This window comes from Parambassis ranga, chromosome 19, assembly GCF_900634625.1.
Source record: "Parambassis ranga chromosome 19, fParRan2.1, whole genome shotgun sequence".
In the NCBI taxonomy this organism is placed as follows: domain Eukaryota; kingdom Metazoa; phylum Chordata; class Actinopteri; family Ambassidae; genus Parambassis; species Parambassis ranga.
The window spans coordinates 20,517,464-20,541,777 of record NC_041039.1 but is presented as its reverse complement, the minus strand read 5'-3'; the positions used below and the strand labels follow the sequence as shown (position 1 = coordinate 20,541,777).

The 24,314-nt window shown below is 42.0% G+C and overlaps 1 protein-coding gene across 1 annotated transcript; it reads right to left on the bottom strand.

The window, feature by feature from the left end:
• Nucleotides 1–7,024: 7,024 nt before the first annotated feature.
• On the bottom strand, nt 7,025–23,434 carry cd82b (CD82 molecule b). Its single transcript, XM_028432060.1, has 9 exons — nt 23,294–23,434; nt 18,829–18,902; nt 17,658–17,730; nt 13,344–13,468; nt 12,246–12,320; nt 10,796–10,894; nt 10,274–10,447; nt 9,176–9,259; nt 7,025–8,794 (listed from the first exon to the last, which is right to left on the bottom strand). The coding sequence occupies exons 2-9, from the start codon at nt 18,889–18,891 to the stop codon at nt 8,717–8,719; spliced, it is 771 nt and encodes a 256-aa protein (XP_028287861.1). The 5' UTR covers nt 18,892–18,902; nt 23,294–23,434; the 3' UTR covers nt 7,025–8,716.
• Nucleotides 23,435–24,314: the final 880 nt, after the last annotated feature.

The following is a 24,314-nucleotide window of genomic DNA, read 5'->3' as shown; positions in this document are numbered from 1 at the left end:
AGTTAAAATAACTGAGTGAACAGGAGAGTTTCGTCTCATTTATCTGGTGTGTGGTGACATCATCTTTAAGAAAGTTTATATTAACCTGACAGATGCCTTTATGATTGATAAGATGAAAATTCAGAGAAAACGTTGGGACAGCTGGCTTTAGGAGAGAAGGGGTTAAAGCTACTGAGGCCTGAGCCCAGGTGCAACCTGCCTCACACCCCCAGGCTGTGACTGAGGAGGCCTTTAATAGCCTCGAGATTGAAGCCCACTGTCCCCAGAGCATGTTCCTCCATCCCGTTCCCCTCTGTCTGTCTGGTATGGCCTCATAAAAGACTTAACTGGTCTCGCATGACCCTTTGTCCACTGGTGCAGCATTTAACTGGACCCTCAGAAACAAGGGGGGGGGGGGTTGGCTGGTTTTAGGCTGTAAAGGACAATGTGTAGAGATGAGCTCACCCTGTTCTGCTGCCCTGCTCCTCTGTGAGATTCAAATAAACCCTTTAATATTGGGAAAACTGTAGACTGCGCTGTCTTACTGTTATGCTGTGAAAGGTGAATTCACTCCACAACAGAGGCTGAATGAAGGAGCAGCAGTGCAGTGTGGACAGAAGCTGCTTTCAGGGACACAGGGAGGACTTTTTTTTTTCCAGAAGTTTGCTTGTGTTGCGGATGCTTTGTTTTCCCTCAGCCGGTGGGAGGTTGGGGTGCTGGGACTGCAGTGCAAACGCAGCACCCTGTGATCCGTCCCGCCATGTGACCTCTGCTGACCCTTTCCCTTTTTTGTCACAACACTGAGCTGCAGCCACACTCGGCTAAACCTGGCCGAGGATGCCTGTGGCCTTGGGGAGGCCATTAGCACCAGCACACACACACACTCTCTCTGTTTAACAGGGGCCACTTTAGACTGGCTACAAACACCTCCAGCCCTCCTTCCTGCTGTACACAATCAGTCTCATCTATTTCCTTATGAACTTCGTTCAGCCTCTTTTAAACACCCCCCACAGGCCTTGGCATTTGTTTCTGTTCCTCCATCTCGCCAATGTTTTGCTCTTTTTCACACAAAAAAAAGAAATTAGGTCACATTTCATTTGATCCAAAGTCCTCAAACAATAGCTGCATCTCCACCTTTCTCGTTTTATGGATACACACACATATGCACTCAAACTTGGATTAAGGGTTTCTTTCTGGGGTCAGCAGAGCCGAAAGCCTCAGATGTTCTAGCTATGAACTCATCCTTCTGCTTACTGAGCTAAAAACATCTGGGTCCCTGTACTTTCTCTTCTAGTATCCCACAGGATTGTGGCTGGTGGGCAACACTCACACGCACAGAGTACGCACACAACACACACCTAAACATACATGCTGAAGCAATCTGTTGACAGCACCTGAGAGTGTGCTGTGCTGCTCAGAGGTGAGAAAAAAAACCAACAGCAATAACCCGTTTGTCATTACTCCCGTTAATGTGGCCCAGCTGCCTGCCTTTCACGTGGCGCCACTCGTACCCAAATCCCAACGTGCTGTGTGCATATGTATGTGTGTGTGTGTGTGTGAGGCTGCTCCCCCTCAGAAAAGAAGAGACAGGAGGGCTGTGAGAAGCGTGTGATGTTAAAGGTACGACTTCTCAGTTGTGATCATTGCAGAATTTAGTGGAAAACAGCCTGAGATCCCCTGCTGCCTCAGTCCAGTGAAAACATGGCTCCCTCTGTGAGGAAGAGGAAACTGAAAGGAAAGGAAAGCAGCAAAATATGAGACGAGGAAGGCGAACGAGAGAAAGGGACGACGCAGACAGCCACAGCAGGGGGCATGCTGTTCTCTGTATTAGACTGTCAATGAATCTCATTAAACGTGGCTTCTCTAATCAGCAGCTGAGAATATTCCACTGAAGGCCATCCGCTCCGCTCCCCACCTCCTTCCTCTCATTCTGATTACTCTGATGCATAAATGTATTCTTTCTTTTTATTATTAAAGGAACTCCTCTGTTGTTCCCTCCTGCCTTTGTGTCCAGTGGGTTCACTGTTTACATGTGAAACTCAGCAGGCTGCCATGTTAAAGGCATCCTCTCTGCCCTCATCGCATCAGGAGAGGCTTGTTTTCCATCATTTTCTTGCCACTCGCTGAGTAGTGGAAAAAAATGAGCACTCAGGCTGAAAACCTGTCTTTTCCAAATGACAGCTTGCAAGATAAAAACCAGTGTAATTACTTCCGAAATACGCTCTTGATGTTAAAATCTGAAGAGGATTCTTTGTTTGTTTTTTTTCAACCAAAATGATGGCAGGATGTCTGGATGCAAGTTCACCCCCCCCCCTAAAAGTCCCCCCCTAAAAGTCAAAGGACAAAGTGGTGTCAGCGGTCACATGTGCCCTAACAGGAAGCTGGATGGTTGTTAAACAGGAAGGTCTGACCCCATGAAAGCTGTTTCTCTCTTTTTTTTATTTGTCCTGTGCTTCTCCTTAATGAGAGCAGCTGGTATGCACCATAAACAAACTTGGGCTATTGTCCAAGGCAGACATTAAGCAGTATATGATTGTCCTCGGAGACATTTGCATGGCATAAGATGAAACGAGAAGATTAGAGGTTGGAAGCAAAAGAGTAATGCCAGAGACATCCCCGACACACCACACATGCTCATACTTTAATCATGATCAGGTCCTGCCAATGTTGGGAAATCTGAATTCCAAAGGCTGTTCTGCATCAAATGGGACCAGAGCAGCTTCTTCTATCTCTCCAGCATCTGACAGAGTGACTAATGGGAGCTACTGAAGCTTCACCCCCCCCCCCCCCTGAAAACAATCTAAACACCCTCATAGACTCAAAGTCTGTTCCTTAAAGTCTTCTAAAGCAGCCCGACTTCTTTACATACAACAGTTCTGACACACATCCTTAGGTCCAGACTGATTTACTGTCTGTCCTTTAACTTTTCTCCTGTTTTCGACACTCCAGTGACTCGAGGCTGCGTTCCCATAGTTCTCCTCAGTGAGCTCTCAGGGTGTGTTCGTGGTACTAAATGTGCAGATAGGATAAATAAATCACACACAGGCCCTCTGGAGAGCAGAGAAACCGACTGGAACAGGCTACAGGGAGCAAAGAAGACATCTGGTGGAAGAGCTGGAGCTTTTCTGGTGAGGAGAAAATGACCTATAGAGAGACATTACTATAAGACAGACTGCTAGGGGGCTGATGGCACCAACACTTCATAAGTCCACATATAATGTGGTGTTTATTTAGCTGCCGATTCGTACACAGACATTACTTTGTTACAAATGTGTTCTCAGCCTTTGCAAGTACTTTGAATTACAAAGTATGTAGGAAGGATTTGGTTCATATTCACAAACAATTGGCCTAATTCTGGTTTGAGCTGAAAGAGAAAACTTCAACAGACTGCAGCCACTGACCAGAAGGAGAGATCACATCGCTACCAGCCAACAAATGAGTCAACTCAGGAGGCTTATGTTGTGTGAAAGCACTTACTTGCCACTGCATTTGTCGTCCATACACAAACGCGTTGTGAAAGCTGGAACGGTTGATCCTGTATCAAGTCAGGTCCCAGCGGGTTACTCAACACAGATCCTGTTAAATACTGTAGCTGCTGCTGTATTCAGTAGAGAGAGGGGGGGGGGGGGGTGCATTCACCTTCCATCTGCTGTGGTCAGCTTTAGCACAGAGTCAACAACGGCCGGGCTTACTTCATGTGTGTTAGCACATGAGTGCAGACAATAACAGCGACAAAGGAGACAAAAAACGGGATGGAGCAGGGAGGGAAGAAGAGGGGCGAAGAAGTGAGAATAGCCACAAATGTGCTGTGAGGCTTGCGTATCAGGGTGACAGGTGCATTATCATAGGTTAATGAGAAGCCTAGTGCTGCCTGTAGCTGCAATCAGAGGAGCGCTGCCTCTACTACCACCTCCATCAATCAGATCAGACATAAACTCTCTCAAGCTCGAAAGCGCACACAAACACATAGAGCTGTATAGAGCACACAGGCACACATGCAATGAAAGTCAATGCAGAGATGGATGGTTATAGCTTGCAGGGTACACTGATAAAACAATATTATGGCTGCAATTTAGTGCCGAAAGATTACAGTGTGATAATGAAGAAGAAGAAGAAGAAGAAGTCTATTTATGGACACAATAAGAGTTCATTAACACAGCCCTCAGGTGCGATCATCAACATGTTAACCACAGGTGGCAGAAGAAGTCTGTACAGATTCACACCCGCCACTAAAAACCCTGAAAACATCACAGTTATCATGAGTTAGAAATGCTAATGCTACTGTTACTTATGTTGCCAAGGAGACATGACCGCCACTCAAATCTGATCCAACTATGCCCACACAGTTCTGATGAAGCAGGGTTGAGGATGTTAAGATTTTCTTTTTCTCTAACTGCAGCTGTGAGTGTCACTTACCTAGTCATGAATACAGTTGTGGAAATATATATATTCCTTTTTTTAAAGGGGGACTTTAAGGGAGAATTTAAGGGGATCCACTGATAGAAACAAGAATAAAGATTGAAATGGTTGCTAAAACCTTATAGGTGTGATTATCTGTATGACATCACAAAAACTGGACAAAGGAACATGCTTTATCCATATAAATGATTAGTTTATAATTTCACCAGCTGTGTTACACTTTGTTAGCTTCTGTAGGTATAACTGGTAACAGAAATTGTACTCAAGTACAAGTAGGTAAAATGTATGTTTTTGGAGACAGACTTCATATGGTGCCTTTTTGAGCTCTAAATCCGGGCAGTGTGGCATCCAGCTGGAGTTTCTTAATCTCCACACTCCGTGCCAAGATTCTCTCTTATCTCCATCTCACTTTGAGTGGAAACCATGACTTTTCACAGACTCCGCTGATATCGACCGTGTGTTTGGCCCGGGCAGTGGAGGTGTGCCACAGCGACTTTTAACAGCCTTTCCTCTCCACAGGCCACAGAGGCCACATGGAGTGGAGTGCTTGCTCCTATCACACTGGATTAGCCCACAAGTGGGAAAAGAGTTATAAAGAGCTGAGAAGAGAGAAGGGGAAAGGTGGCTCTGAGTGTCAGTCAGTGTATCATTCTTTTGGATTCTACTGGCTGCTGGGTAGGAAATTGAGGCGGAGGACACCCGCTGACCTGCAGCCACTTGCCGCCTCTCAGCCTATCACAGAAACAATTTAAACAGCTAATGGAACTGGGCTGATCCTCTTTCCATCTAATACAGGGGCACAGTGACTCACGCTGCTCATTTCTGATTAGAGCTCCTCAGGCTTAAACATTATCTGCAGCAGACAGAAGATCGACCAGGCTAGTTATGTTATTATACGCATCTGTCAGCCGGATGTGTGACAGACAGAGACTGCACACAGTTCGTTTAGGTGTGATCGCTCAGAGAGATTAAAAAACAGGAAAGACGCAGAGGGTCTGTGCAGGAGGAAGGGGGTCAGTCTGCAGGTGGAGGTTGGGGTCCGGGGTGGGGGTGGGGATGCTGCGTGACAATGTCCATGACACAGTGTGGACAGGATGCTTTGGGTGGGGAGCTCGGCAGGCAGCGGGGGCAGCTGCACCAGACCTCCACCATCACGTGTGCAGGATGAGCACCATCAGAGTGGAGAGCAGGAGACAAACGGTTACAGAGAGAACATCCTGGTAAACATGCATCTTATCTGCATGCCTGAGCTCCATGCAGGGCATGAAAGCATCTAAATATTGTTCCGTTTTAACACAGCTTCACCTGCTTATCGAACATTCTCAAGAGATGAGCTTCTGAAATAATCTTTGAAATCACTCTGTTACTCAGTGCTTCCTGAACACAAGGGGGCTGACATCTTCATCACTCATTCTTTTATTTCATTAAGTCTCAGTGGGATGCTCATCTGTCCCACTTCCTCTGCTCCTGGACTCACTGACTGACAGCTATGTGGAAAAAAACAGAGGAAGCGTCTCTCCCCTCACTGTGTGACCTGGACCGTGTGTGTGTGTGTGTGTGTGATCTGATGAATCCAGCAGCAGCAGCACATTATCTTGCTGTAGACTCATGTTTTCCACAGCCTTCATGCAAAGAAAAGAAATGAAAAACATGGTTGTAATGAAGAACTCTTTCCAGTATTCAGAAATGTGCCAAGTTTTGCCTGAAATAATGAATCAGTCATGTTGCCTGTAAAGGAGTAAAAAAAATCCCTTCAAATGTTTTTGTCCAGTTTGTTCATCATATTATCAACATAATTGATAATTAATATTTCCTAATTAATTACATTAAACAATAAATTAGCTCTTCTAAAAGTAAAACAAAAATCAGATCATTTATTTCAGCAGCCGCAATGTTTCATCAGTGGCTGAAGTGTGTGTGTGTGTGTGTGCACTCACCTACTTTAGCTGTCAAGTTCAACATTTTGTTTTAAAGGAGACGTCCGACTCTCTCGTGGTTCACTGAGTAGATGTAGATCTGTTGAGAAACCTAAAAACAGTCTTCTGACAGAACATTAAGCTGTAACGTATCACACAAGGTTAAGTGTCTTAGACAACAGTGGATTAGAGCAGCAAGTGCTGTCTGGTTTTAAAGGTCTCAGCTTCTAGTATGATACCACATGAGGCTCCACTTTCCATGATAGGAGTCATGGCGCAGAGGAAAAAAAGTAAAATTATGTATGTGGAATTCTTTGTTCGGCTGAGCCATGGGGCAGTCAGGCTAAATTAACAGAGAGCATAAAGCACTAAGTTTAGAAATCATCAAAAAAGAGAATTAGCTGAGAGGTATGGAACTGTGAAGGTGGTGAATTTCCTAAGAATTTGAACGAAGCCCATAATTAAACCCGCGGCTTTTATAAATCAGGTTTTTAATACATAATTTATCTTTCAGAACTTCTCATGTTACACTTAAAAGACCATTAAATACAAAATGCAGCTCATTTCATCTAAATGTATTCTTGCCAGAGCCACTGACGCTGGTGAATATTTACTGCCATCTGCTGGCTGTTTCAGGCACAATAACAAAAGGCCCAACATCAAGTCATCAGCAAATCACTCCTTCCGGTTATGAATCAAACAGAAATGAATAGATTCTAATGGGTCAATTTATTAATTACAAACAAAAAAAGAAAGAGATTACAGTTCTACAAATATTCTTTTACTTTTTTTTTTTAAACCGTACAAAATATTTTAAACAATAAAGAGCCTTCATTTATCAAGTTAAATTAATGTTTGAATAGGCAGGTCTTAAAACAGGAGCTGACTGTAACAGTTTGAATGGACAATTTCCTGCCTTCTGCCTGAGTGCAGCTTAATGACCGTGATTTGAAGACTTGTGAAATGCCATGAGAAGCTACATACAAATGCAATCTACCCACTAAATTACCCATAAAACCATCTGTAATAGTGTATTTGAAATGAAGTGGAATGATAAGATGGGCTTTTAAACATGACTTTGAACCAGAAACATTTCTGCAAAACACAAATAGAAGTTCAGTTATTTTCTTCACAGTGGCCTCTCGGAACATGGGACTCACTCCTGACCTTCTCTCTGCTTTCCTTACACATAGTCTAGACTAAACAATATAACTTGCCGTGCAAGTTGTGGTCCCTTTCAGACGACTTTTCAATATAAAAGGAAATGATCTTAAAACCTTAAATAGAGATGTTTGGTGCAGAAGCAGTGGTGGCCTGTCACAAATACGTTCACAGAAATCAAAACATGGCTTTAAGAGTGACGGTAGATTCACTATGGATTCCAATTTCTCAGATTCAGACCAAAATAGCGCTGACAAGCTGCTGTACTCTGCACTTCATAAACAACAGAGAGGGGAAACAAAGAACAATAGGACTTTTAGAGCATGTGGGTGAAAGCAAAGCTTTCCCATATAAAAAGCTGACCGAGCACTAAAGTGCCAAAATCCCTTACCAGAGTCTTATATACACACATGTAAAAAACAAAACAAAAGAACCGACGTCATGATAATATATAAAAAAGAAATAGCATATTCACTCAGCACGTACACACACACTTCATGCAGAACTGGTTCTCTGAAAGAGCTGCTGGTGACCAGTCATACACACCCAGGAGGGCGACATGATTTAGAGACGCTTGTAGATGACAAAGTAGGAGGTGGTGGTGGGTGTCAGCTGAGGTTAATGTGAGGGCAACTGGCTACAAGAAATGGATGACAGAAGCCGAAACCTTCACCGCAGTAGGCTCTGCCCCGGGCCTTTATCTCCACCCTCTACACCAAAAATACCATGTGCAGGATCAGAGGATTTATCCTTCAGAGGGTCTACCATGCACCCACACACACCCTCCTGTGTCCCTATCTTCTCCCTGCCCTCAAGTCAGAAGATGCTCTCAACTAAAGTGCTCCGTCTACCACTGTATAAAGCACTTCACTGAGGTCATCCAAGACAAAAAAATGAGACAACATGTAAATGAATTTGCATAGATTTACAACACAGAATTCTTCCACAACACAAGCATCTCCCAAAAAAAAAACACATATAATGAGACAAACAAAAGTAATGTGCTCTTACGTATGTCCAACAAATGTGTCAAGCTTGTCTAAGAGGTGTGTTTGTGTGTGTTGTGGGGGTGAGGGTGGGGTGCATGAAAAATTTGCACAGCTGTGAATACACGAGAGCCTCAAATGGTGGAGACAGCTGTCTTGATTTGTGTGTTTGTGTGTGTTTTTAAAATGTGAGCACGGAGAGAGAAGGAGAGTCCATCCATCTGTGTGTGATGTGAAGCTGCCTCTGATTTCAGCTCAGTATTTTGGTACTTTAGAATAATCCTCCTGGACAACACTCTTGCACAGACACATGGAGAGGATCATCCCAAGGAGCTGCAGGAAACAAAGTTGTCAGCTTAGATATTGACCACTAGGGGGCAGATTATGACCTGATTAAACACATTTCCTTGTGAACTTCTGCACAAAACCGTCTGCAGTTATGGCAGTGATTGTGCTGAATTCCATCTTGTATTCATTTCTAAAAATATGCACACAATATACAGGGTAGATGTTATCTGCCTGTGTATTTGGCTAATCTGCAGTCTTTTTGTACGTGATGAGTTCTTTCCATCTGCCGTTCCAACTCAGGTAACTATCAGTATTAAAAGTAAGTATATTGGATGCAGATCAGAGGGGCACATATATGCGCTTTAAACTTTATTAAAAGTAAGTATATTGGATGTAGTCACGAAGAGGAAGAGATGGATACTGTACCTCTACAACTGCCACACCGACACAGATTCCCAGAATAACTCCACAGTTCTCCAGGAGCCATTTCTCCACACTGGTTATACAACCCTTCAGGAGAGAACAGGAGAACGAGGTTAAGAAAGACATGGAAAGAAAGGGGTGGAGGGGGGGGGGGGGGGGGGGGGGGGGTGTTTCAGGCTGACATGCAGAGAGATGAATGACTATGTGATCCCAGCCGGACATGAACAGAGCCTTTTAAAAACACAACTGTTGGCTTTGGACAGAGTCAGTGAGTGAAAGAATAACAGGGCTTAGCTGAGCTGAGGAAGACGGTTTAGTGTGTCCAGTTTCTGAGGCACCCAGACCAAACAGCAGAACAGTGGAGCTTTCCTGCTGTTTGAACAAATCACACAGCGCCAACCAACTCACCTCAGCTGTCAGTAATTGATCAGTGCTGATTAGGTTTGACCACAGTGCCACACTGAGATGGCAGCCGGAGTTACACAATTTGAGCTGGACCAAGTCATGATTTATTGTGTGGAGTCAGTATGAACATTACACACAGTGTAGCATCAAAAGAATACCAGTTGTCCTGGCCTATTTTTTTTTTTTTTGTAAGAAGCCATATAATTATTATTAACAATAATAATAATTATAATAATTATAATAATAATAATAACACAACTACCAGCAGGCATTCATTGGCAATAATCTCTCTATAACAACCAACTCAATGTAAATTATCCTGCTTATTACATGGCTGCTAACTGAACATATTCACAATTCCACACTATATATTTACTTTATTACTAGAAGAATTCAATGGATTGGATGTTGTCCATCTCAGTTGTTCAGTAACCCAGTATTTTACACAGCTGTGCAATAAAGCATTAGACATTTTGCTACCCAAACATATATACAGTTAATTTACACTAATAAAAAGTGTTTGACATGTGGATATAGAAATATGATTTTAACAATATTACTCATATACGACTGACTCTTACTGACAGAGACATAACAAACTGGATAAACAGCTGTCAGTGGTGTCCTTGAATTATAGTCATCCATTTTAGCCTTTAAGCAGAAACTACACTGCACGTTGTACATGGGGTTATGTACCGTTTCATAGACTGGAGGTTCTGCAGACAGGTGCTCACACAAGCCTACATCCTTCTTGTCCGTGCCAGGCAGAGAGTCGTTGCGACAGGAGCATGAGTAGAGTTTCTGGGTGCTGTTCTTGATCAGATGGTTCTCTGACCAATTGCCTGGACTGGTCCATCCACAGCATTTCATCTGGTGATGTTTGGAAAGAAAGGATTTGAGTCAAAACATCACGAGAGGATTGAGGAAAAAGAGAAAAGAATATGCATTAACAGGAGGAGGGGGGGGGGGGGGGTAAATCTAGCAAATCTATTGGCTCAGTGAATGAGAATTGTGCTGCTGGAGGCTTGGCTGCTGTTTGCAGATTTGGAGAAAATAGGTTTGGCAGTAAAGAGGGAAAGAGAGAAAAGGTGGAGGGAGATAGGGAAAATGCAGCTGATTAGCTGATTAGTTTAATGAGTCGGTTCATCCAAAGTAAAAAAAAAAAACAAACAAATAAAACAATGTGACGCAGCACAGGACCCATACATATCAACTCACCGTCCTCTGAATGTAGTCCCAAGTGTGCTCGGTGGTCCTGTTCTGCCCAGTGTAGTTGATTATCATGCCCTTTATAATGTGGGACATCTCATATTTCAACTGAAAAAGAGAACAATACATAATCATGTTAAAGCCCAGAAAACAACAACAACACCCACGCCATATCTTTTTTCCTAATTCCCTAATTCCTTTTTTTCTAATATCAACATCTGAACTTTATGTTTCTGAGGGAAGCACCACAGCTGCTATTGCATGCTGGGATGAAACATTGCACAAATACAGCTTAGCAAGGGAACGACTGTGTTTATGTGTGTAAGACCACAGAGTGGCGGCAGCAATGCAGCATCAGAGGTCTACAGGAGACGAGGAAGAGCCTCACCCTATTCTGGGAAAGGGCACCACCCTGCCCTGTGGTGAGCCTTAAACACAGGGAGGGCGTCTAAAGCTACAGGCACACATGTGCTCTTACAAACACACATGTACATACACACATACATGCATACATGCTGCAGGGCTAGCAGCTGAAACAGCCTGCACTTATCCTAAAGTGGTGAGGTGTATCAAGGGAGAAGCTTTTTGTGTCCTGGGAGGGAAATAGCATGTTCGGTTAGAGGTGTGTTCAAACAGAACACTCCCTTCTAAACAAATACACACAGATGTTTTAATTATCAAAGGCTGGTTTCTTTAAGTCAATAGAAAATATATTCTGCATTTGGCTCTGCTATTAAATAACGAGTGTGTGCTGTGATATACTGCTGCATCCAGCTACAGTACTTCAGCTCTTTCTTTGTATGTACCGTCTGCTTTTGTTTTTCCCTTAAAAACATCACATTTTGTTGTTCACTGCACCAATAACAGCTTCTCTCATGTGACCCGTTTTTTTTTTTTTTTTTAATTTGACTTCCCCTGGGCTTGTTTATCTATGAAACGTGGTAAACACTATTATAGTTTGGTTTGTTTTTTTCAGTAACAGACTGAAAGAGCTGATCCTCTCAGTAGGGGGCAGTGTCGTATCAGAGGCTTAAGCAGAGAGTGGGTTCTGTCCATGGAAACATTCAACATACGCCAAGGTGCTTGGTGTAACTTCCTGGTACGCTGTCCCACATCTCCTTCAGTCCACCTGCTTTGTCTCGCTTTGTACCAGCATGCGAAGTAACATCTTTCACAAACTGACATCCTGTCACTTTCCATTTGTTGAGCTGTGAAACTGTGCTTCACCACAGGATGAAGGGGGCTCCTTAACAGCTTTAGCTAAGACCTACATGCAGACAGGCACAGCTGTGAAGCAGCAGGCACAAAGTGAAACAGTGAGAGGAGGGGTGGTGGGAGGGGAAAAGGCTTGAGAAGCAGGGGTAACTGGATGAATGAAGGAAGACTGGACCGAAAGTAAAAAGGAAGCTACTGAGATGAGTAAAATGTAAAGAAATAAAAACAGACTGATTGAACTTACCGGATCTCTCTGGAAGTAAATGAGAACTCCAGCAGTGACCTGGGCAATGAGGATTAGCAGGAGGCATGTGAAGTACTGTGGGGGATAGAGGGAAATGTCAGTTTACAAATGATGCTTTTAATAGTTTAACACCTATCAGTGAGTCTGTAACCATGCTAGATGATGTGTCGCCTCAGGTTGTAGTTTGTAGTGCTGGCACATTAAGGACTTTTTAAGCTTTTTTCAGTTACAACAGGCAGCTGTTTTCAGTGAATGTTCTCTGAGATCACACCGTATACAGTCTGCTCAGCACCAACGAGCAGGTATCAACTAACTTGTGAACAGTGAGGAGCATGGCTGCTTCAGGCAGCTAAAACAAGTGTTTTCTTAATTAACTTAATTAACAAAACAAGAAAAAAAAGAATTATTCTTTGGGCCACCTCATTACTAATTTCCCCTATTGACATTTAAAACCGTCATCCTTTGACAGCCTTACATATGAGTGCGTGTGTGGATGTGTGTAATGGGGGTCTATTGCCAGCTGGTCACTGTCACTGAGAGAAGTAGGTCATGGCAGTTCTTCAGTTAACCCCTAGCTGGTTTAATACTGTAGGGGTCATGCACCCATCCCCACTTATGTTGTACCCCCTACATTTCACTGGCTTTATCCCTGTCGCCCCCCCCCCCCTCCCTTCAGTAAGTCCAGACATGCTGCGAGCTTCTGTCCCTACACATTAGCATAAATGCTGAGGGGCTTTAGTGTCAGCAGGAATCTATCATGTGTTCTTAGCCATGCTGAAGAGTTTAGGCAGGTGCATTTAGGTGAATGTTTCAAGTATGTGTGTGTGTTTTTTACAGAAGCACAATAGTAGACAATAATAGAAAGCTAAAGAAAAGAGAGAGATGAGCAAATACTGTAGACAGTGTTCAGCACTTACAACACCAGAGGGAATTTTGTTTATAACCATATGTGTGTTCAACACATTTTACTTTCCTGTGTGGTAACGACTTCTATGATCACATGCTAGATAATACATCTGTGGTGAGGGGCGTTAACCCTGTGTCTGCCTCTGTAGAATGAAAAATAAGGGCTCAGAGTGTGTTGGTGTGATTCCTCACCAGACCCAGCAGACAGCGAATTTCATAGATGGCTCCTATACAGCCGAAGAAGCCCATGGCCATTGACAGGGAGCCTACTCCGATGAGGATGTAAGAAGCCACTTTGACAGTGTCTGATGATTCTTCTGTAAAAGACACAAAAACAGGAAGAGTTCAGCATACACAGAACCACAGAAACCATTGAAAATGACAAACAACTGAAAATGACTGACAAACTTGATTTCACTGTTTATATTTTTCTACTTTAACCACAGTGTGCAACAGGAAACTCATGCAAATCAGTTAGGCCTTGTTGAGATGCAAAGCTATTTTACTACTAGCACAAGTTGGCCCAGGACAAGTCAATCTGTAGTGAAATTAATTGATTTACTCCTTTGGTATGCAAAGATGGAGAGAATCGCGAGAAGGAGGATAGCAGGGGGCTAAAAACTAAAGATTGGAAAGTTGGAGAGGAGTTAAACTGAAACCATTATGTGACTGTGTGTTATCTGCTCCAGAAAGTCAGAGCTCAGTCTGCATATAACCCAGAGACAGAGCTTCGAGGTAAGGCTCCAATTTATGAGGATTCCTGGGCCAAGCAAACCATGTACAGCTATCGGATAACTCACTCCTCAACACTGTGGTAAAGAAGGAAACACACCAACTTCCTTGCTGCTATGCTAATATGCATAAACATAAAAGCATGGCTAGCTTCAGGGTTGCTTACGAGAAAGATTAGAATAATCTAATAATCTTTATGCATGTACAAGGCATCTGCAATTGAAATTTACAGCATCACTCCATAAAAACAAACTCCTGCTTTATCACTGTAATGCTGACTTTTTAAATGAATGTGTTTTCGCTCCTGAAAGCAAATATAGACGTGTGTGCAGTGTGTTTTCAGTGAGGGCAACTACTGAGAACACATGTTCTATTCAACTAGCATCCTGCAGGAAAAAAATTCTAAGTACTTCTTGTAAAAAATGAATTATATAAAAACAAAAACAAATATTTTATTCGAGCAAATTCTTATTGTCAATTAAATGTTTACATCCCCGATTAGCACAGCCTCATGTTGGAGGATCTCCATTCCTCATTAGATAAGTAAGTACGATTTGAAGCAGTTAAGTATTAAAGTTCAGAGCGGCAGCATGCAACTCTTGACTATAAACTCGGTATAAACTTGCAAACACATCATGTACGCCACAGACTCTACATGGGTTACTTACCCCAGCAGTGCATGTTGTGGTGGTTTGAGAATAATTGAAAGCTAAAAGTACTTGGGTCAACATATGCAGAGTGTTTATGTGGCTACAGGGTAGCATTTAAAGGGAGGCAGACCAGCGCACTGTATGTTCTATATCCAGCACTTGAAGCATGTTATTTCTCTCTCTCACTCACACACACACCACACACACACACAACCAGCATCTCTGAAAGTAACAGATGTCCACAAGTGTCTTTAACACACTTAATAATCTGAATGATTTGGGAACATGCATGGGTGGGTGCTAGGAGTGAGGAGATTGAGTGAGAACACATGCAAAAGACCATTCAGGCTGTATTTAGCAGCATAACAGAGGCAGAAAAGGTTTCCTGTTTAAAATATAAGCTTTAGCAGTCTTTTTCTCTCCGTTATTTGGGAGATTTACAGTGAAGTAGTTAACATTCCCCATGTTGATGTTAAGCCAGTATTCTGAGATTATTAAATGTGAGAAGTTAATTGATGTAGATGTGTGAATGTGGTTTCCATGCAGCTCATTGTTGCATATACCCCTACAATAGATGATACCTTGCCAGACTCCTGTTGTAAAGTTTCTGTGGTAATGCTTAAACACACAATTTTCCTGCAGTCAGCATGTGTGTGCTGGTCTGTTCTGTCGTGTACTATGGCACGATTCCATGTAGGTCTCAGCTAGATTTTCAAAAATAAGTTCCCCGAGTGGTTTCCATGGAACTTTCCATTTTAAGAGGAAAGAATTATAGTGCCCTTTAAGAAGTCTGCTGAGGGAGGACGGAGGACTGTTTGGTATTGCAGGTCCTTCTGTAAACATGACGAGAGCTACGCAGTGAGCTTGCATACAGATGGTGAAATGTCATGGCTGACATTATGTCCAGATTTGAAATGTAAACATAGGTAGATTAGCTGTGCCCTGAATTCCGAGTTTATTCAAAATGATCCAAGGAAAAATCCGTTTTATGACAAGTTCTCCATTTCTGTATTCGTGGCTTTGTTAAAGTTTCTGCATTAATATGAAGCATACTTTCTAACTGTGCTTTGGCACACTCTCTGCCTCACACAGTCCCTTTCCAAGGCTGAATTCTGTTTAAATGGGAGACAGGCTATGTTTTGGCAAAGACCAACCTGATAAACTCAAGGCATCAAGTCAACTGTGTAAAGTATTGACATCAGTGTACTGATATAGAGGGCCATACATTAAGGGGAAGATGTCCCTTTTGAAGGGAACCATAACAATCTCATAGTTTCCTGCCTGAAGTCATTGGGACAGCTGCAAAGGCTTCTACTAATATAACTCATAAAGAGTGGAAACTGAAAACATAGAGATCCTGTTTATGGTCAGGCAACAGTACAACTTCTGAGAGGAACACACAAAGTCAATAAACAGAGTTGCCTGCAGCTTTTGTTCCTCCACACAGTGATAAGAATTATCCAGGGAGGTTACAAATCCACAGAGGAGCAGAGGGTGACCCCATTCCTAGGTACAGGGAACAAAAATACATGCAGAAGGGAAGGTCATCAAGCCCCTCACAAGGGGTATATCCTGAGGGCATCACTGAAACGTGCTATCTCTGGAGGAACAGCTGGATTATCACAACAATAGGCCGGGATGGATGATAGATGCAGTTCTCTCTTTATTTTTTGAAGGCCTAGCGGAAGATAAGCAAGCTCAGCTCAATAACAACCTTGCAGAGATTGCTCCTTTTTGTGACCTCGAATGCTAAAATTGGAAGATAGGACTTACTTTGGGACACAAGGTTGGTTCTAGATGGACTTTTTTCACAGAAATTGGAGTCTAAATATAGATTATTTTTCAGCTCTAAATAAGGATGTCCCGATCCGATCACGTGATCGGAAATCGGGCCTGATTACGTGATTTCAGACTCGATCGGAATCGGACATTACCTCCCGATCAGGACTCGGATATATATTTATTAGGACTCTCAAAGTTAACGCCTTCTGTGCAGGATGGCCCTGTGTCCTGTAGTGTAGGGGTATGGGTAGGGGTGCGAGAGGTCCTGGTTCGAGACCTCGATGAGCTGCTGCATGTGTGAAATCTCCTAGCGTGTCTGTGTGCGTGGACACACACACAGACACAGGTTTTGCTGCAACGAGTGAGTTGCTATTTGCCTTTATAGAGAATCGGATCGGGACTCGGTATCGGCAGATACTCAAAATCAGACGACTCAGACTCGGGGGCAAGAAAACCTGATCGGGACATCCCTAGATCTAAATGGCATTCATAAAATGGATGGATTCAATAGCACACCTTACTTAAACATAATATTATATGTATATATGTTATATTGTGCTCCTTCCACCTGGCACAGTGATACAATATGAGCCATCACCTCATTACCTTCTACTTCTTCTACTTCTAGCTAACTGCAGGGAATGCTATATCAGACTTCCAATATATACTAAGTTGCCAGATAATAAACTGAAAGAATTTTTCTCTATAAACAGAGAGAAAACCCGACTGCTGCTCTTGGAGATCCTCCATGAGAGATGAACACTGAAAGCATTTATAAAGAGATTTATGGCAACTAAGAATTTCCATAGTTCTGTTTTTTTTTTTTTTTTTAAGGCAAGAGAGGACCTGGGTTTCATTAAGCTTTTTCCAGTGTCTTCCCACCAGATATCCCAAGTTAGATACACTGTTGTCTTTTTAAAAAAACCCTGATAATGTAGCCTCTAAAGCACACCATGGTTACACATGTTAAACTACAGCTCTGTGGAAACTCTGCTGAAATTTTCCAACCTGAGATAAAACAACTTGGGACGCCTTGGTAATCAAGAGCCTACCACCTCCCCCGAGTTAACCTACAACCCACAGATGTGCCTCATAGATCATGCTCAGGCAACTTTGTGCCTGAGTTTTATCACCCACATATTTGGTTTTGTTTGTAACTTTGTGCTTCCCTGGGAATGAGATAAAATCCACTTAGGCAGCACAGAGCGGGCCAAGGATTTCAGCATTTGGCACAATCTGTTTCCACGCCCACTGTGCTAAGTGCAGTCAGGTCAAAAGTGCTGAATGTTTTCTTATGTGAGCATTATCACCACAAACGTGTCAGCGAGAGGGTAACACTTACGTAGAACAGCAATGAAGCTCTGGTTATCAAAGAGAATCCACAGGCCAAAGCCCATGATCAATGCTCCAAAGATCTGTGGAGGAGAAAACAGAAAAGCATCAGGCCCCAAAACTTATAGCACAGTAAAACACTGACTCTGTGCTGGTATGTCTTAAAACACAGGGATATTTGTTGCTTTCTTCCCGTCACATCTGGTAATAATCAGATCCTAACTCTTCTCTCTGTCTGCTTGTTACTTTTTCTCGTAACAATACTTAAAGGGAACCAGGATCAGGAGAATTTCTCAGCTAAAATATTCTCAATAACAACACATTGAGAAAAAAAACACAGTTCAACACAGTTTTCTGTTAGTTCCACATATAAAGAAAAAGAACATTCATCTCTAAACTCCTGATGAAGCTCTTCAGTTTTACCTTAAATGCCCTTGCAATGAGGTTATGCAGCTCAGATTGTCAATGTAATTAAGCAGGCTCTTGTTTAGAATTTGCGGGGTACTATTCAAGGGGAAAAATCTTTGGATGAGAGGCTCTGTTGATTCTCCAGCTTCACAGCATGTCCTTAGCCCCACAACAGTAATTAAAGCTTTGGTTAAGAGCGGTTCATTTGGAGAGACTGAGAGCCGGCAGCCATCATTAACCCACCACTTCCTGGCTTCCCCTAGCCTCCTCTGGCCTAATCTGTGCACATGGACAAATACTGACACAGACACACACACACGTTTCCTATTAGACACTAGTTGAGTGTTCACATCAAACGGTCTGCATCAGGTTTACAGCTTCAGACTCATTGGAAAGGTCTGGACATCCTCACAGAGTCAGTTTAAGGAGTCTGGGGTTCTATCGACCCCTGGACTTTATGTTGTGGCCCGTGTTAGAGAGGAAGAAACATCTGTCTTGTTTAGACCTGGCAACACTGTAAAGTTTCTTGCCCCTGGCAGAGCAAGATTTCCCTATGTATCTTTCTATCCACCATTTGAATATTGGGAAAACATATATTCAAATAAAAACCTGAAAGGCAGTATCAGACCTGACTGCAGAAGCACTGCATACTTATCTTAGACGAAACAAAACTAGTGACAAAGCGGAAGTCGTATTACATGACTGTCACGCTATCATGTGCAGCTATTGCACCATGGAAACCACATAGCAATGAAGAAATAAGGATTACTTACGAAGAAGAGGAGGTTGAAGAGAAATAGAAAGTACTTGGTGACTGTGATGCATCCTTTCCCCATGGTTGTGCCCTCTGGAAGTCAAAAGAGAATTTATTGGCTTTAAATGAACTTTAGGGTAGGGTAATATCACAGCATGGTGCGGGTGTGAGATAATAAGAGACACAAAAACAGACTCAAGATGGAGAAAAGACACAATAAAAAACAAAAAAAAGATATCAAAGGCAGTTAGCCTTGAGATAGCTTTGCCTTATTAGTGAGACAGCCACAGAACAAGGATGCAGGAAAATCTGCACAGTTGGATTCCTGATTAAACACAGCTTTAATCTTCAAAGCAACAACAGCAGCCTAATTCATTTTCAACAGCCACTTTTCTCCAGTCTTAAACAGTCCAAACCTTCTCTAATCCTCACTTTTATGAGAGAAACAATTGTCCCATTGTGTTGGAATATTAGGTTGTATGCTTTGAAGTGAAAGCTTGCAGAAAAAATACTGTTGTATTTTTGACAAAACCAGAGGAACCAACCTGTTAAAAAGACAAAATAAAATACCACCACAAAGTGACATGCTGTAAAGACATGATGACTTTGTGGAGACGACGACAGTTCATGCAGTTAAGTATAGGGAAACTAGGCTGACCTACGACAGTGTTTTACAGTAAGTTTGATTAACCTACAAACTGCGAAACCACATTAAATATGGATGGCTGGTGTCATGCTACCAAATAACACACTGCACAATAATAATGTGAATTAAACCCTTGAGGCAAAACTGCAGCTTTCTGACATTTTAAGTTTGAGCATGTTTTACAGGTTGCCTCACATGCTTTCCTGTTTCCTACACATACGACTGCATTCAGTTCACTTTTCAGTGAGTAACATTTTCCTTTGAGAAAACACCTGTGGGCCAAGTCAGCACCGCACACACAGACTCACACTTGATGGAAGTCTCTTGGCAGCATGAATCAGCTTGACCTCCACAACTCCAAATAAAATATTTACCACAACCATAACCTTTTCCTACACTGGAATCTCTGAAAATATAACTAGCCATTGTGGTTATTTGAGGAGCCTGAAAATATCACATACAGACAACTCCCCATGTATCAGATGACAGAGCTGTCCTCTTCTAGCTGCCTCTTTTACATAAAGAGCATGTATGTAAAAAGGTTTGTATACTTTGCTGAAAGATAAAAAACAATCTTGATTATTCGGTATATAATTCAGAGTCAGAAGTTAATGTATAATCTGAGAGGAACAGTAGAGCAGTGTAGCAGTGTGTGATGTAACAGCATGGTACACTTTGTTAGGATGCTGTACATGCATTGATAAAATCAGTGGATCGGTGAATATCAGTGGATTTTTCTACCAAAATACCAACATTGGTCTCATGTAACCTAAAAAAAAAGTGTTCTATATGATCTGATATCTCTGTAACATCGACTGATAGACTTTAGTTGATTAATGTGTTTGTGCATGATGAAAAACAATAATATCACAGGAACAGGAAATAGATCTAGTTTAAATATTACAGTTAGCATAAAACGCTCCTCCCAAACTGCTAATTTTCTAGTTCAACTCCCGTCTGACCAGACCTTAAGTGACCGCTATTTCCTGTTCATCTCACTGTGCTGTACATATTAAGGCAAAAGGGTCTATAAATACTAGACAAAAATACTATACTCTGCTTTTTCTTCTGTTACACAAAACACACAAAACGTGCACTAGGTTTAACAAAAGACAGTTAATGTTGAATGACTACTACAACCAACTAAACACCTCTGAGATGTACCTTAATGTAATGGCCTAAATACCAACACAATGTCTTTATTTACAAAACTGAACACAGTGCTAAGCCCAAACCATACGCGTACAACAGATACCCCTGCAAAGTAGATAATCCTTAAAGGAGATTGCTGGTCTTTATATCTAAATGTTGTGTAGCTGTGCAGATTAAAAAAGGCTTACATATGACAACCATTGTTTGCTGACTGAGCCCAGGCCCATCTGAAAATGATTCCCAACAATGCCTCAACACTACTTATTATATTTCTAAACAACAAATGAAATAAGCAAACAGCCCAAGACTAATGTCTTGGGCTAATATTCTCAAGAAGCCAATGAACATTTGTATAAATACATTAAAAAGTCTAGGGTCAATCTATAGAATTTGCTAAATCTATGCAGGTAAACCTAATCATGCTAACCTGCATGAAGAAAAATGAAAACTCTGTTCTGCACTCCACATACTGGAAAGTGCAATGGAAACTCAAAGCAGAGCCAAACAGCAATGCCAACACTGCTATTATAACATTTGACTAGAATACTGTTACTGAAATCAAGACAATTATAGAAGACCATGTTTATACAAAATGGCACGGCTGAATAACAAATTGCACAAATGTGGCTTTCCCTCAAAAAACTACTACTGCAACTTTCCTGTTGAACTCCCTGACCTCTTTGCAAACACTATATTCCTCCCTGTGGTTGTTGGGGGTGCAAAAAAAAGGAATACACATGTTCAGTAGTGTTGAATACAGAGTAGAGAGATAAATTATAAAGACAGCATGAGTGGCAGATGGCAGCAACTGTGTCTGTAATGGACCCAGCACGGATCAACTATATCCTTGTTGAACACAAAAAGTCAGGCGTCGTGCCAACCACTTCCTCCCAACAGATTCATATATGACCCATTTACACATCTGTGAGGACATTGTGCTAGAATGAACCTGCCAATACAAGCATGGTGCTACTAAAGCTCTTAACAGTAATGCCATGTCAGAATCCTTCTTTAACATCTGCATTGATGCTGTTTGTCTGAACAGGATGTAGCTTGTTGTCTGCAAAACTGGGTGATAACTTTGTAAGACAAAACACTATCGAGACATTCCTAGAAGCAGCTTTCAACAACTCAGGGTCATGGTTTATCTGTAGACTAGTCGTCCACTGAGTTGCTTCATCAGTTGATAAAATTTGATGAATTTTGTAAGTTGGAGGGGATTTTCCCCAATAAGCATCTATACAAACCTCTGTAACTGTAGGACACAAGTGAGTAAATTCCCCCATTGTGGTTTTTGTGTGCCAGGTAACTTCCCACCAATCAGCAGAAACGATGACGCATCTATGACTACCCCACCCAAGAGACTGCCCTATTATTACTAGATTTTTTTTTTTTGTCATTTAGTCTGTGTAAGTTGCCAAAAGCAAAATGAATATTGTGTCTTTATTTTTGCTAACTAAAACTGAAAATCTGCAAAAGCTTCTCTGCCATTTTTTTCATGGCCCTGAAAACTGCACGATGCGACACCTAGTGGTTTGGAGGACAGCAAAGATGCTGGATTGATGCATGTTTGCAATAGTTGGATTAGAACATAGGTCTGAACGTATCCTGCTTAAAGTCTGACCGGGTGTGTGTGTGTGTGATCAGATGTGAATTTCGGCTCCTAAACCACTGTATTGTTTAAAAGCGTGTCATTACTGTAATGCAGACTACACACTCACTGTGGTAAATGTTCCCTACAGTGTGTGTGTGTGTGTGTGTGTGTGTGTGTGTAGCCTACTCATGGCCTCAGTACAGTTTACACTCAGGATGCTTGTACTGACCGAAGCTCCAAACATGGGGGAGGACCACCCAAAGTCTGGGCTTAAAATACAGTTTTTATCTGAGAAAAGTAGCAGTGATGAAGATATTGGTGTTTGATATAGTTATAGAGATATTGTACAACTCAGCTTTCTTGGTTTTTTTTTTAACATCCATAGCCAGCTAGCACATTCAGTGGCTATTTATATCTGTCACTCTGAAAGTTCTGCAGCAGGAACATCAAGCAGTTTACATCTATTAGAACCTGATTTAACATGTATTAGTAGTACATTGACAGTGACTTTCAAACGTGAAGAGCCCCTCAGACCTTAGGACTACACCACTGCCTATAATGGGAACTTGTTGAGACACTACACAACGTGACAGTCCTTCTTTATCGGAACATCTTCTTAACACTCAAGACAAACACCAGGACAGGTTTTTTTTATCTGTTACAAGACGATGTAAAAGAGAAAAGAACCGACATGAACGTCACAGAGTCTAAGAGCAACCAACAACAAGCCGGTTTAAGTCGTAACTTCACAACTATTTTATTATGTCTGACTTATTTCAGCTGTGACAAAACAACCTGGTGACACTGGCGAAGTGTAACACTTTTACAGACTTGAGGATAAATTCCACATTTAAATTTATTGATTTGGTAAGTCTCCAGACTTCAGGGAAACTTCTTATGAACATCAGCTGATGTTCTGAACTCGGACCAGCTAGCTTACTGCTATGAAAGTTCAGTTAGCTCATGTTTGGTTCATTCAGCAGGCGAACGGGTTCATAATAATGTCGCTTTAACAGCAAAGTCTCCTAAAGCCAAAGCAGACATCGACAAAGTGACCAGAGTTAAACTTCCTACAAACATGTTAACACTTACTTTGTTTGAGATGTGGTCACTGTGTGCTGAAAGAGCCGCTCCGCTTCTCTCCTGGCCCGCTGCTGTGAGACTAGAGGAGACTGTGGTGAGACACAGAATGTTTGTAGCACGGACCGAGTGCTCTGTGTGTGTCTGTGTGTGTCTGTGTGCGTGTGTGTCTGGACGAGTGTTCACACCCCCACCATGTGGCGGCAGACATGGGTACTTTTTTTTAACCCCTTCCAGCCCTGTGTGACTGTGGCCTCCTGTCATACAAACTTACATCTACTGCACCGGAAGCTACAGGTGTGTTTTCATATCTTAACATTATTTATAACAATAGCCTGATTCCAACATGGCGGACTCTCCTGGTTAGAACAGAATAGAATAGAATACAATAGAATAGATTAGGATAGAATAGAAAAAATAGAAAAGAAAAGAATAGAATAGAATAGAAAAAATAGAAAAGAAAAGAAAAGAATATACTTTATTAATCCCTTTGGAAAGGTCCCTCGGGGAAATCTGGGTACCAGCAGCACTACAACACCGACAGTCAGAGCAAGAGTTAAATAGAATAAAATAGAATAAAATAGAATATAGTGCAGTAAAAAAATAAAAGATAAGAGGAATTATGTACAAAATTTGCACAGCAGCATAAATGGTAATGTGATATATTGCAGTAAAAAAATAAAAGATAAAAATAAAAGATAAGAGGAATTATGTACAAACATTGCACACCAGTATAGATGGTCATGTGATATAGTCGGGTAAATGTAAACAAACATTGCACAGCAGCATAGATAGTACAGATGTATTATTGCACATATAAATTATTGCACGTGTGTTGTATCAGGCAGGCTGTACTCCTCCCTCCTTCTCCCCCTCCTGCCAAAAGTTGTAGAAGAGTTGTTAAGTTTGATGGATCGGAGGGACAAAGGAGTCTCTGAGTCTGTTGGTCCTGCTCTTGGGGAGGAGCAGCCTGTGACTGTTCAGGCTCCTCTGAGCGCTGATGACAGTGTGCAGAGGATGACTGGCATCGTCC

What these genes read in the sequence shown, in the direction of transcription:
- cd82b (XM_028432060.1), bottom strand. Translation starts at nt 18,891, where the DNA reads ATGGGGAAAGGATGCATCACAGTCACCAAGTACTTTCTATTTCTCTTC. An exon ending in GGGACTACATTCAGAGGACG is followed by an intron (nt 10,448 to 10,795) that starts GTGAGTTGATAT and finishes AAACATCACCAG; the next exon opens with ATGAAATGCTGTGGATGGAC. An exon ending in AACCTCCAGTCTATGAAACG is followed by an intron (nt 9,260 to 10,273) that starts GTACATAACCCC and finishes TCTCTCCTGAAG; the next exon opens with GGTTGTATAACCAGTGTGGA.